We start from the raw sequence: 15,402 nt of genomic DNA on the forward strand, positions 1-15,402 counted from the left end.
CACTACAAGGCTTTCAGTCAGAGATGGGTGCATGCTAGAGAAATAACTGAAACTACTGGAATCTCTGAAACTTCAGTTACAGAGAAACAGCTTCATGTCAAACAAGATACCAGAAATCCAGGAACCCAGTTTAGAGAACTGTACCCCTGAAACAGCTCCCCAGTGTGGATTTTTAAATGCATGAAATCCAAGCACCTATGAGACCTGTGAGTATAAAGAAGGAATCAGGTAATGCATCAGACAGTGCTACTTTCAAAAGAATCTGCTGGCACCACTATAGGACACTTGCACTGAAGTTCCTACACTCAGAAGTACTGCAGAGGCAGGACCTTACACATAACTGCTTCAGTCACTTCTATTGATGGAAATGTGGGCAGCAGTACAAGCAGTATTTTGATCAAATCAACATTCAGCAAGACTTCCTTTTAGTGGTAATAAAAAAAATACTGTTTAATAAAATTAACCAACAAAAGAAGTCAAGACAAACCTGCATAAATTAATATTATTCACACAACTAACTTACAATGGTATTATTTTTGGTTAATTTACTATTAAAAAAAATCAGCATTTGCTTATAAGGCTGACACAAATAGATGACGGTAGACTGTAGATCAGTATGTTCATCACAGAAAGCAAAAACTGTCTCACTCAGGTGTCACTAGTGCCTTTGAAATATTAGATGACATTTCCTTTGTGTGGTTAAATCATGGATTTGATTTCAGGACATTAATATTTCATGTACCACCATCTCTGCCCTCTGTAAGCACACAGTTATCCCATATCCCTATTTGGCCAGCCTAACAGAACTGAACAGCATTATCTGAAAGAATTGCAAACTCCACTAGCTCAGCTAAAAAAATATTTATCTAATTCTATCCAATTCAATTCCAAAACCATCTTCACAAAAACCATATTTCCACACTGAATGCACGAGCATGTCCTCCTTTTCCAAGTACTGTAATGGAGATAGCTGATACTGCTCCTAGCAATGCTGCTGCCTTGTGGCACATTTTCCCATGGTACTTACAACTGACAAAATTCAGAAACTGAACAGGGAATACTTTTCCAGCAGGAATACTGATAAGATTTCTATTGTCTAGTTTTTAAACCACAACAGTAACTGTTGTCATCATTCATTCTCTTGCATTTGAACTCTTTAAGAGGCAGATCCTATTTTCATAGGGCTAAGAGGTGAGAATGAAATACAGAATGCCATATACTCTACCCAAAAGTACCTTTAAAGTAAATTAAAACCACATCTGAGGAGCTGTGTCTTATTTTGCTAGTGGAATTTAGAGACTCTAAAAAAATAAGGGAATCAGCTCCCAGTGAAAACTTGGGAGGTGAGAGGTTTCTTTCTCTGAAAAGCAGCCTGTGGGACTCAAACACAGCTGCTACAGGGATATGGAAAACCTGGTTCTCCCTGCAACAGTCTGTTTTTAGCAACCTATTAGCCTCTGATAAAAAGTGCTTTCAAGACACTCATTAAGGTGCTTTCAGCTTTCAACTGCAGCATTGTTGAGAACCACCTACAGTAATATTCTCTTAACTATTCTCTGAGCATCATAAAATAGCTACTCAACAATTTCATTCACGTCTTTTTCAAAAAGGTTGATAGGGTGATCTTTGGGTTGACTTTTTTGAGAGATTCTGCATATGTGTGTTGGTTTTTTTTTAATAAAGTGTGTTGATTTAAAATAAATTCTGACTTCTTTTCCAAGCCACTGAAATAATAACTTTTTATTTTTTTAAACTTTTCTTAAACTTTCCCTTTAATTATCCACAGCATGTTGATTACAGGTTTTTTGCATACTTACAAGGCCATGGTCCACACGGAAAAATGCCATCTGACAGGGCTTATTTAAAAGGTTAGAAAAAGCAATGAAGGCATCTGCAGTATCCAAGTTCAAGATCAATACAGCTGCTATGAACGACATGCCCTGCACCTGAAGAAAGGAGAAGAGTTACTCTCTAGCAGTAATTTTACTATATTGCCTCATTTTTCCTCATGTTCACTAGTATTTGATGCACTCACTGAGCTGCTGCATCTTGAGAAATGTTCAGAAAAGTAGGACATTTTAACCCACATGCCCCTTGATATCACATGTTCAGTGCATGGAAGCCAACAATTCCCATGTTGTCTTCTTTCAAAGGCTCCAAGTTGAACTCCTAGGATAGGCTTGGTTGACAACATTTTCAAATATACAGAATAAAGATTTTATTTTTAACAATTCGGTGTTTCAAAGTAATCCATTTTCTCCCAGGAATGGGTCATCCAGATCCTTATTTGAGGAAAGCTGAACTCGAATGCTAGAGACAAAGCCTGTACTTTTGTTTTTCAATAAATTACCAGCAGTTAAAAACTGAGTCATTTGATAAACAAAACCATTCTAAGACTATACTCTTGTTTTATTGATATTGTTCCCTTTCTCTACAGTCTGGTGTGGAACCCAGGCAAACCTCTCTCAGCCAGAGGGTGCAGTGCTGCCATTGTGAGTCACATGGAGCAAGGTGTGACTGCCATTCCTGCAAACCTGAGGAACAAGCTCCTTCCCAACACAACAGGTTCTTGCTGGGCCACATGAGGCACAGCAGCTGATCTGCCCTTTGTCTCATTCCCAGCAGTCATGTTCAGCAGCTCCTGCCAAGCATTATGTGCTACCTACAAAGCAGGAATGTTCCCTCTCTACACCTGCCTTGGCTAAAACTGCTCCTCAATAAAGAACAAGCCTCTCTGTATAACCCTGCTCTGCACACAGAGACTACACAAAATCACTCAGCCCTCTCATAATCACTACTTCAAACACTATGATTGAGCTCATGGAGCTTCAATGGGCATTGCTTTAGAGACTGGTGCAGAAACTCACAGTGCTAAGGGACAGAAATAACAATCATTTCAACTCAACAGCAGTCTCAGTAAGACTGGTGCTGACAATAGGGACATAACTACACTTTGTCTTGGATTCCAATTTTCAAATTATGTACTTTTCAGTACAAATATGGATTTTCCAATTACTTAACCTGTAAAAAGCTTAAATCCAGCAAAATAAATGTTATACACACTTCTCAAGGATGTACTGGAATAGAAAAAAGCACACACATACCCCCCCAAACCATTTAATACAGGTCTAAAAACGACTAATTAATTAAATCCTTCCTCCCCCTAAAAACATCTCCCTCCCCACCCCTGAAAAAATAAATTTTTTACTTACATAGCCTACATCAGGTCTGTAACAAGTATAGGCTCCTAAAATACTGTGCAACGTGTCATGGTAAGGACCACCCTATAATTAAAGAGAAACAGCACAATACATCTGATTATACAACAAGTATGTTAAAAACCCTCAGTGCTACAGATGGTCTCTATTACTGCTGACAAAGTAGCAGTAATACTCTTTCCCAATGCAGCTCAGAACAGCTGAACTATTCCAAATAACAGAATGAAACAACTCCTCAAACCCATTTATTATAAATACATACAGTTCATCCAATACATTGATTAGATATTAAATACTGATACAATAGGAAGGCAAGCCTAAGAGATTCCTTACAGCTCAGCAGCACTCTGGCAATAGTGCCAAGGAAGTAAAACAATAATGCAAACCACATAATTGTCTCTGAGACTGGAGGCAAAAGTCAACAACATGCCATAACACAGAATGAGCATATTGAGAAGGACATGTACAGCTAAAATGAATTTCACATTGCTGACTATCAACAGCTGCCATATCTTGTACTGAGTACTGTAAATGACTGAGACTTTCCAAAGGGAGAAAATTTTGCCTAAAATTGTTGATTTATCACAATCTAAACCCTTTTAGAGGGCTGCTGAAATCTGTGCATAGAGGGACAAAATCTGATTAAACTGAGTCACTAAACCAAAAGCAGTTTGCACACTTTGGTAAGCTCATCAAAACAATACAAACTAAATCAGTTTTGCATCAAACCAAAAAAAGGGTGATCAGTCCCATTTGTTTGAGATGTTCTCTCTCACTGTGTATTTATAACCAGCAATGTTGATTCACTGACTTTGGAACAGTCACCTGCATCACTTCTTCAGACAGAAACCAGCATGAGCTATGTTAGATAAATCAGAGATTACCAAACTGTTTGGGGTTTTGCATGCACCGTGATGTAACTCTCCTCTAGGTTACTTCTATTTTTCCAATATCTCTGGGAACTTTATCCTCCCAAGATGCATGCTCATTCAGAACTCTATAGCCTGTTCCAACCAAGGGACAGGCCAGAATACGTAAAACTAATTTCCTCAACATGTCAAGACAAAAGTTAGCATTGCTTACCTGTTGGAATATACAGAGACTAGGAAATGTTCTTGAGATATCCAATTTTATTAACTCCAAGCTTGCTTCTCTGTCAGCTGCAGAAAAACCAGCATCTGCAAAAGCCAAAGTTACTACATTTATTACAAACATTCAGTGAACATTCGCTCTTGTTTTTATCTTCCAGCAAGGTTTACTTTTTGCACAGTTTGTGTATTTTGATGTGAATGCTAGGGAATAAGGCTACAGGCAGAGCAATTCCTGAAATTCAGCAGACAGGCTAAACAGAAAGTATGTCCTGACCTAGAGCAACCCTACAGTGCCCAGTGACCCTCAATATGTTTTGAAATCAAGTGGGGAAAGATACAGGGCAAGGCAGGCCAGGTACTTTTTGTGTATCTGCTGACAAACCATTGGACAGACACAAGCCTGTTAACTTGTGACCCCTCACCACCAACAAGGCTTCCCAGTGGATCCTGAGGTAGCTGTCTCTGTGAAAAAGCTGAGGTGGAAGAGGCAAGTCCTGAAGTGGCAGCCTGTGATGGATGCCACCTATCTCTACTACTCTCCTTTCAGCTTCATGTTTATTTAGCCTTTGTACATCTTGTAACTGATACTATAATGCAGTCTCCATAACTGGAACAGATCCTGCACCAAGCGTTAGTCTTCATTCCGGTATCAAGATGTCTTACTGGTATTCTGTCTGTTCTGTGTAGTTGGGAATTACCTACTGCTGTTTACTGAGCAAGCTGCCAACAGACAATGAGCATCAATCACATGAGCACCTACACTCCAGAAAATGAAGTGCAAGAGGAAGCTGCAAACATACTAGGTGTTATCTTATTTGAGATATAAACAATCTCAAAGGAACAAAGTGGCAGTTTCCAATCAAAAATATTTTTCTGCTTAAAAATGCCAGTATGTAAGGTTGTCTTGTCCTTTTTTTCTCTGTTCAGTATAATTACTGAAGGCAACTTCAATCATTTGCATGTAGCTGCCTAATCTCTCAAAAACAGTCAACTCTTTCAATTAGTAAATCTCAAACTACTTCATCTGCAAAAAAAAAACTTGCTGCTCTCTGAAACACACCAATGACTTGAGCTCAAAGTTGCAATAAGGGACTAGAATGCAATTTTCTGCTCTAACCTCAATTGCAATTCCAAAACTATAATGCAGAAAAGTATTTTAGTGTTCCAATTCCAGTGATAATCCCCAAACTACTATTTGTAGTTTTCCTACAAATTTGCATCAAAGTAAGAACTGTACCCAGAGATTGCTTATTAAAAAAGCTCAAACAAGTTTGTTCTGTATGACACCAGAATTTCACTGAGAAAAATACAGCTATTCCTTGCTTTCACAAAAAGACATTTTGTTTTTACCAGAACGTAACTTCAGAGCTGATTTTTTTTTGTTTGTTTAAAATATGTGATTTCATTTTAAGGAACTAGTTTACAATATATCTTATTCTATAACACAACAGAAATAAGTTACAAAAAGTTACCTTCACATTCTACTTCCGGCCCTCCTGTACTAAGTGATCGCCACTTCTCTTTGGCACGAGCCAGGCAAATATCATATAGTTCTGGAGAAAGAAAAATACAAAACCAAGTCCATTATTTGCACATGCTCATGTCCACTAATCACCCACCACCTGGACAATGCTGCCCTAGGCATTAACAGCATCAGAACTTCTAACTGGGTTACAGTTTTGAAAGACCTGTTCTACTCACCTGTAACTTCAAATTAAGTGAAAAGTAAAGGCAATCTAAACTGCATTTTACATTCAAATATTTGCTTTTTCTTGCAGAACACTGATGTTCAAAATTACAGGCTGAATGGATAATTAGGAAAGCCTAGCAAATTATGTAAGAATTATACCCAAGGTGACTAAGCAATGCACAGAAAAGCAGCACAATACAGCAGGAGTACAGGCAGAATTAATTCCAATTTCCATGTTGGAATTAATTACATAAGTTAGTCTTTCAGAGCTGAATTTTTCTGTACTCAGAAGTAATAGATTATTTCTATTTTCACAAATCAAAGTACAAATCTTGCCAGGGGTCTGGTAATCTCTTACAAATCTGTTGTCTTACTTCAAATCAAAGGAAGCACACTATACATATGCTCATAGGCATTTCAAAATTAACAACAATTTTATGTTTCAAAAAGAAAAAAAAATTGAGTCATTAGTTCTGACCATCTCCATCTAACATCAAAGCAAGAGAATGACAGCAATACTCAGAAACAATTCACAGCAGCAGTCCTAGAACAGCTACAAGATTAAAAGACGCTGTATTTTTGAACAAAACACATCAAAGCAGCACAAAAAAAGCATAATGAGCTAACATTTCCTCACCCCCACACCACAACAGACACAAGAATGTCCCCTTGCTATTTCACTTTGTGAGATAGCAGCAGCCTCACCGTGGGTGATGTTTAATTCGTTTCCAATGGCCAGGCTCCAGACTCTGCCTCTCACGCTCGGGGGAATGCCCTGCCACCACAGCTCTCGGACTTTACGCGAGCAACACCTGCTCAAAGTAAAACAGCTCATTCTCAGAAACACTTCCTTGCCAGCTGAATTGCAAATGTATCATCCTGCCACTGCTGATGGGATTCAAACCCAAATGAACATCAGTGGCCCAAGAAGTAAAATACAATTTGCACATTCTTTGGTACTATTCTGCTTTGAACTGCAAAGGAAATCTTTTTTCCTTCCAATGTAAAGGTTTTCTATTGACAGAAGCACAGCAATCACAATACACATAATCTGCAGCCACACTTGATTAGCAAAAGTCACAGGGAAAAAGTAAACAAATAGAAAGGAATTCCACACCTATGCCACTGCCTATGCTAAAGACTGGACGGCTCTATACAAGACTAAATACAGGAACAAGTTATGAAAGTCTGCCCTCTGCCATCACCCTGCTGTGCAAAGACATGCAGCTTCCCACCTAGCTTTGCAGTTCCATGCCTCTGGAAATTGCACAAAGATGTGACAAGGATTAACTTTTAGGTGGGAGCTTGAAAGACATTTTAAATGTCTTAAACAGGCTTTGAAATGGATGCAGCTGACATTCAGCAATCTGGGAGCCCAGGAGGAGGAGAAACAAAATAGCACCTAAGCACAAATGAAAAGTGATAAAACCACAACAATCCCTTTATCCCTCAGCAGATTCTGAAAACTAAAATGTAAAACAGTGAATACGTTGGGGAACTACTGAATTTATAAACCAATAAAGGAAAAGATAACCTAATTTTTACAGCAACCATAACAGATGCATCTTCAAATACTAAAGACAAACATGTAAATCTACAAAATCTGTTTAGATTTTGTTTATTACACTTCAGTTCTCCAGAAACACATTTTCCAACAAATTCTGTCAGTCTTTTTAATATATATTCTCAGGATAACTGAATTTTATTGTTAAGCAAATTGAAGTTCTGAGTGTTGTTGGTTTATAGTTTATGTTGTGGTGCCTGTATTTGGAGCACTGGGGGCTGGTTCTTTTAAGATGACTAGCAAAGATCACCAAGGTATTTTATCAACTGGCTGTGCCATGTCTTTGAAGGAAATCTTCCAGCACTTAATATAAATAACTTTTTCCCTATTTCTCTTTTTCATCATTTGATTATCCCAGCATATATACCATTCTAGAATTAAAGAGGCTTCATAAACCATTCACATACCTCCATCTACACTGATATTGCATTAACAGCTCAGTCAAGGAAAGCTCAAGTCAAGTTCATTTCTGATAAATGGATGTTCAAGTACTATGCCTTATTCTTTTACATTCTCTACCACAGATCACTCCTCAGTGCTTCACAGTTTCTGAGTACCTTGAGCTTTCATTAAAGTAATAAGACTCAGCACTGCATCACTTCCAATCACCTTGTAGAAATAAAGATGTTGCTTATTTCTTTTGTAGCTGTTCAAGAATGATTTCCTAACAAAAGCTTCCAAGATCATTTAAAATTTATGCTTCCTAACTTTGCAACTTCTCTTCAGGATATGCACTGCAATTTTAATTAAAACTCAATATAACATACTGTCTTACATAGTTTCCCAGTTGGGTAAGATTTCATTGTTCCAAGTTAAAACAGCATTGCCAATGCTGTCTTCCAGTTTACAGCGTTCTTCCAGTTGTTTCTTTCTCTTCTGGGCTTCTTTAAGCTCTGCAAAAAAGGAATTTCCTCTCTAAGTTAATAAAATCAGAAACTAAATATTCAGTTAGTCATGGCTATGAAACCATGTAAAGCACACTGTGTTCACCCTAAAGTACAGTGGACTGTTCAAATGCTGAAAATTTCCCAGGCACACAGCAAGCTGAGCAGTGATTGCAAATGTGAAGAAAGAACAAACTGCAACTATAAGTTTAATTTTCCACAGACGAGACAATGGGAACTGGATAATGTATGACTTCTTTGACTCTTCAAATCTAACCACACGATTAACTTTAAATTAACACCTCAGTCAGTCAACAGCCTCACCTAGCAGAACAGGTCAGAGTATTTCCTAATAAAGCCCCACCCCTTTTATGGCAGACTCAAAACTACAGGCCAAATTAATACAAATTTTTATTTTGTTTTCATTCTTCTATTACAATTGAGGTATACTGTCATGAAATCACAAGAGCCACATTTCTGATTCTACTTCACATATGGATAATCGAAATGTTACACACACCAAATGGAAAACTTCAGTTCACTAGGAAGAAAACATATTTCATGTCTAGTTTAGATGTACTTTGCAGTTTGAATTATCACTCAGTATTTCTTCCTGCATTATCAATTACTGCTTTTTCCACTGGCAAATTTGTTAAACAAATGCAGGCAGTCTCTACAGCAGGACATGGGTGTGCATTCACATGTTATCTACAGTATGAGGAGGTGCTCATCTGGCAAGTAGAACTCACTGAAGGAAAGCAGTACCATGAACAAGGTCTCTGGAATGGACACATTTTACCTGATGGATCCACTTTAAAACCCCACAGAAACTGTGCCTGAGCAGAACCATAGCAACTGCCTCATAATGTTTTCAGCCCTGACACAAGCCCTTTGCAAGCCTGCTGAAATGCAGGCTTTCAATTTTTCTCTAACCAACAAGAGGGTGTTTACAGTCTTTGATCTCCTGACTTCTTGACAATGTATCACCCTGCAAAGCTGTTCATCTGGAGTGGCTTCAGGGAAAATGGGTTTGTCATGGTATTTATCTGGGCAGAATGACATACTCCAGTTCAATGAAGACAGAACAAGGACTTGGTCCATCACCTAACAGTCATTCCATTTTCCCCAATCCACTCACCCTACATGCAGTGAAAGAACAGGGAAAGTCCTTTACACTACACATAAAGTAGCAGATTTATTGAACAGGAGTCACATGAAGGCAGAACTTCACTGGTAGGTACATGATGTTCAAGATCACAAGAGGATACTTCTATTAGTGTGTCACTTGCATTCTGCAGTTAAGTCCTGTGTTCATATACCCTTTTCACTGCTTCATACGGTTCAAGGGTGTGACCAGCTGGAAAAATATATTTCCAGTAGCCTCCATTGGATGCAAAACTCAAGTCCAAATCTCCTATTATTGCAATGCTTGTTTTGAATTAGAAAACCCAGATGGTCAAAAATATCAGCCAAAAGAAACCACAACCATCACCTCTACCTCATAGTCATGGTACAATGTTACTAAGACACTTCTGCAAAAAATATCATCAGGCAAGAAATTATGAGCAAATCCTTGAGAAAGCTTTAAATTTTAAGTGAGATTATCAAATGAACATAACTGCATACATTTTCCTGTGTGGAAAACCATGTGTTTATGTACTACAGCCTGAACAGGTTGCTTCCAGCATGAAACTGACAAATATCCTGCAGTTTCAAGTCCAGTCTTCACTAATTTGACCAACAATCTACTTCAATATATTACTAAGTTTTTAAACCTATAAATAATGAGTTTGTCAATCACTCTTTTAAGAGTTATGGATTAAAAAATTATTTCCTGCTGGATTCTAGGACCATCTTCTTTTCTGCTTGGGGCTGGGCTTTTCAACAAAACTACCTTTGTTCCTCTCTCTTGGGAGTGATCCTTCTTTGAGAGGAAGCAGAGATCCCTCACATTACAGAGCAACAGACTGACACAAGTGCATTCCAGGTTTAGAAATATCCCTATACTTTTCGAATCTGAAGTCAAGAAATTCCATCACCTCTTTTCTTTGCTTGAACCACCATTTCTTCGTACTGTTGCCTGTGTTTCTGGGCTTCTTCTGCTGGTTTTGCAGGAAGGTTCCTAAAAAAATAATATTTACAGTTGGCATGACTGTCTAAATAAAATTCTAGACACTTCTAAAGGAAAAGCACACTCTGCTTCCTGTCAAAATATCCAGTCAAAGAGCAGAACAACAGATCCTTGGAAAGAATCTTTTTTTGCCAGAGTCAGCAGAAGGGAAGAACACTGACCAGCTATGACTACGTTTATACACCAAATACGCTGAGTAATTTCCTTACGTTTGGTAATTTCAGCATTTTTATTCTTAAACCAACTGAACCCACAGGCTGGTCTTCATGGAGAGAATACACTGGTATATACAAAACTGGCTGCTTTTGATTTGAACTGGTAAGATACAGGACTGTATTCTTTCTTACTGTTCACCTTGTTTAAGAGTTACATTCACAACTTTCTTTACCCACATGTAATGACTCCCCAACCCAGCCTTTTCTGCTCTCTGAAACTCCATTTCTATTTTAAAGAGTTAACTCCTTCCCTTCTCTTCTAGAGCAACAAGTGCCACTGGAGTCATCCTCAATATTCTCCATTTTTTAATACTAACAAAACATTTTGATTTGTGATTAAGGCTCTGCCATACAAATGCATGTGTTCATATGTCAGAACACACGACCTTTCAGCTAATCCTATTTGTAATGAACATAACCATGTGTATCTCTTACAGCTACAGCATCAGCAAAACATCAAAACAGGAAATGACTAACTATTTTGCTCTTCTGTACTGTAGAACATTGTATTTTATTCCTAGAACAGTTTATATCTCTGGTTAATAGAAAAGGTATGCAAAAATTCACTTTCATGCTCCTGTAAGGTGTCACACATCAGGCAGCTGACAGCCCCCAACACCATTAACAGTTAGCATGCATTACTATTTATGTAATCACAGTGCCTGTAATTTACATATAAGCACATCATACAGGCCCACGAGTACTTCTCCAAATCAAGGTTGTTAGTAGAAAAACAAAAGTAAATTTTCACTTTGGTGAAATGTTGGTTTGTTAACCAGAGAGACCAATCTCTTTATCCAACTTCACTTTGGTAAATTGATCTGCATCCTTTTTTTAAAACCAAGTCTTTAGAAATTATTTAAGTTAGGGGAAGTTTGGAAAGGAAAACTAGATGAAAGAAGACAAGTATTGATAACTTAAATTCTACCACACAAATTACTGGTTCTATGTCTTAAGATTGCCAACAAACATGTGAGATGGTGTTTAGTATCTATTAAAATTCAACTAATGCTTTTTCCAGTTGAAGCTAGAGGCACCATGGAATATTTATTGATTTTATACTGTGAAGTTTTACCTAAGCCCTACAAATAAGTGTGAAATCAAGAGCGGATATTTTGAAAAAAAAAAAAATCTCACTCCACTGTTCTGTCTGAAGTCTTAAAAAGGAAACTGCTCTAAGACTAATAGGTAAGCATAAAAAATAGTATACAAAGTGTAGGTAAACAATGAAAAAAAGATTCCTTAGTAAGAGTCAGATAACAGCACTGCTGTCCAGAGCAGTTTTCCCATTAGATGAAAGAAGTGATGTTTCAATTGTCTTCAATTTTAAAAATACCTTTCTGCTACAAGTTCCCTACTCTATCAACAGTAGGAAAGAAAGCAAAATCTGAACATTCCCTGTAATGTAACACTAACTTCATCTGTATGAACACTGTACTACTCAGATTATCCCATAAAAAAGAGATTTTTAATAGACAAGTTTTAAATACAACAGATAACCTAGTACACTTTGTTTCCAGTTGGACATAATAACATAACACTGCCTGCTATAACAAATAATCACTCTTACATTTTTCTATATCTCCCAATGTCTTGCCACACAGTCCATCAGCCAAGCCAGAAAGTTCCTTAAGTAACCCTACAATTAGACTACTTTGATGTGAGCATTTTTCATACAGGTTTGTTGATGAAAACACAGATCTATGTTTTGCCAGTTATTCATATCATTGCACAGCTATACTAAAAATGCAGATGTCATACCCATAAAGCCAGCTCACATTCATAATCATAAACTGACTAAGCATGACAATTTGTGTAATTCAGGAGAAAAACACGGTAAAGCAGCTGCTGGTAAATCGCTTTGGAGTCACCCTGCATATGCAAAAATCTCCTTGCAGTAAAAGGTATGAAACAACTCATCAAGTGCTTGACAACCCTTAAAATGTGATGCTGAACTCCCTGCAGAGCAATCACTATACTGTTTCATTATTTATGGAGGTGTGGCCTTTCTCTGTGTAAACAGGACATTGTATTCTTGCTTCTCAATTTCTTTAGTAATATACCAGCTTTGTTTTTGTGCTTAGGTTATCTCATGGAAAATAAAAATCCTTTAATCATGTTTAGGAGGTAGAATTACTCAAAACTTTGATATCCTAATTAACTCCCTTCACAAAAAGCCATTGCTTTTATTATAAAATAAAGTTCTTTCTGTTTGAATAATTTTTCTCATAATCACACCAATTTCATATTCACTAGTCTGAAGAAAAAAAAATCTACTTTAGATTTTAAATTATCTGTTGAGGTTAGAGTAAGCAAATACACTGAGTTAGAAAATACTTGCTAGGTTTTAAAGAGACCCTCACTGTGGCACTTCCAAAACTTACGCTGGTCGGTCCTCTAAAATAAGTGCTGTAGTGGAGAGTGGTTCAAAATCAAGATTCTTCCTCACATTCTGTTTAGGAGAGAGTGGTCTCTGAGCTCGTCCAGTTTTTTCTTCATATTCCTAGAGAAGAAAAGGACAGGGAAACTCACACGAGTGCCGAGCACCAAGATGATGCACTTGAGAATTTAAAAAGGGATCTACAGAAATTTTTAAGACAATGCTTTCACATCTCAGCCCTACTACAGTCCCTTTGAAACTTTTCAACTAGAGCAACCTCAACACTGAAAACACCAACAAAATGTTTTTTCCATTCTTTCTGTTTGTAAACACATCTTAAGTTCCTCTGGCTGACAGCCTGCTTTTACAAAGTATTACTAAGAAGGAGTTCACAAATAGCAGGTACTTTCTGACGTACAAAAATAGGACCTATTTAAATTTTTATTAATTTACACTGTTTTCAAACTAAAGTAAAAAGTGACCACAAGCTCCATGTCTTAAAATCCCATTGTAAGATTTCTCCTACACAAGCTGTTTTCATATGCAAGAGCTCAACAATGAGGAGAGAATAAAAGGTTAAAATCACTGTTAGACAGAAAGATCACACTTGCTGCAATGCCCTGGACAATCCTAAATCACAGTAGAGCATAACAGGTTAACCTGTGTCTGTAATCAAGACACTGACACACTGGAGCAAGGCTAGCAAAGAGGCATTGAGATGTCAGGGTGTGGAGCAAGTGCCACACAAAGAGAGGCCAAGAGCACCAGGTTTGCTCAGCCTCCAGAGGAAAAGGCTTTGCAGGGAGAGGAGGTGAGCACTGGGACAAGTTGCCTTGTGACAAAATTCCCAACCTTGAAAGCATTTAAAGCTCAGGGGGATGAGTCCTGAGAACCTGGTTAAAGCAGACTCTGTCCTGAGAGGAGAGTTCACCCCTCAGGGTCCTTCTACCCTTAATTACTGCACCACCCTGACCTACAGCAGAGGACTTGGCATTCAGGTACCATTTTATTTTTACTTTCCCTACAAACACTGGTTTAAAAGAAAGTATACTAAACTCATGACCTAATGGGATAAAACAACTTTTACACAACTTCCATGTACTTCAGTGCTTACAGTGCTTAAGTATTACAGCAAACATTAAATATGCAAAGTATCAGTGATACACAAACAACAAACATGGTCAAACAGTCCTAAGGAAAAATCACATCCACATTATACATAGTTACTTCTACATTCAACTTTATAATGATTCTTGCCACTTCCAAAACTCAAAGGCTTTAATGCACAACTTTTTTATTCCATTTCTATTAAAATAAAATTTAGGAAAACACAAATGTATGCTATCAATGAGCACTATGAAGAGTGCTCCAGCCACAGACCTTTTCCTGCTAGCACAAAGAGTTCCTCAGATGGTTCTGCTTTCTTTCTCTCAACCTAACCTCTCCATTTCACAAAAACCTCCTTGGGCATGAGATACAGCATTTCCAACCAGCGAGGTTCTTTCAGCAACTAAAACAGGGTCCATCCCTTCCAGAAAGGCTGTCTCCAATCACACCTTAAAAAAGGGGATGGATGAAAACAAGACATGATGCATGAATGTGGAGCCTTGGTCTTCTACTCTGTGTTGTGCAGTTCAATCCTCGTTCAAACTACTTCTGTGGGACTCATGGGTACAGGTCTGTGCAGCCCTCAGGACACAGAAAATCCCTATTTTTCCTTGTCTATTAACTGGGCACTGCCTCAACAATCAATCCACTGATGACTACATTGCTGTAATGGGAAACATGGTCATGAATTTGGAATGTCTGGCTCATTAATACCAGCTAATACTGCTATGCATGAACATCAGCTGGAAAACAAGGAAAAGAACCAAGGAAAATGCATAGCTTTGTCAAGTAAAGAGGCAGTGCTCATGCTGACAAAGCCATTCACTAAAAAAACCTCCAGAAAAAAAATAAGCAAAATACTACTATAAAAAATACTGAGGTTCTCTACCTCATATTGAGAAAGCATATTGAGAAAGCACAGGTTACACTGGTCACTTGCACCAGCAAACAACTGAGAGGACTAGAGTGTAAGTGCACCATCATAATGGGCTTCAGCTGCACCAGCTGCAGAGCAAATCCACTGTGCTGATAGCAATGAAGCAAATGGCTTTTCTTTCTCCCAGTTTCTATTAAGAGACTGATTTTTTTAATGAGCCCTTTTTCACAAATTAACATAGTCAA

General features: G+C 37.9%; 1 protein-coding gene across 3 annotated transcripts in view; it reads right to left on the reverse strand.

The window, feature by feature from the left end:
- The window catches only part of TBC1D14 (TBC1 domain family member 14), a 61,366-nt gene that overhangs the window by 10,786 nt on the left and 35,178 nt on the right, over positions 1-15,402 (reverse strand). For all 3 annotated transcript variants that reach the window (XM_074541715.1, XM_074541716.1, XM_074541717.1), the window contains 8 exons: positions 13,178-13,296; positions 10,487-10,569; positions 8,339-8,456; positions 6,705-6,811; positions 5,782-5,862; positions 4,302-4,396; positions 3,213-3,284; positions 1,818-1,946 (listed from right to left, as the gene is read on the reverse strand). In XM_074541715.1, the coding sequence (XP_074397816.1) occupies positions 1,818-1,946; positions 3,213-3,284; positions 4,302-4,396; positions 5,782-5,862; positions 6,705-6,811; positions 8,339-8,456; positions 10,487-10,569; positions 13,178-13,296 (804 nt within the window). The remainder of the gene's footprint in view (positions 1-1,817; positions 1,947-3,212; positions 3,285-4,301; positions 4,397-5,781; positions 5,863-6,704; positions 6,812-8,338; positions 8,457-10,486; positions 10,570-13,177; positions 13,297-15,402) is intronic.

The sequence above is a fragment of the Zonotrichia albicollis genome, chromosome 5 (assembly GCF_047830755.1).
Source record: "Zonotrichia albicollis isolate bZonAlb1 chromosome 5, bZonAlb1.hap1, whole genome shotgun sequence".
Lineage (NCBI taxonomy): Eukaryota > Metazoa > Chordata > Aves > Passeriformes > Passerellidae > Zonotrichia > Zonotrichia albicollis.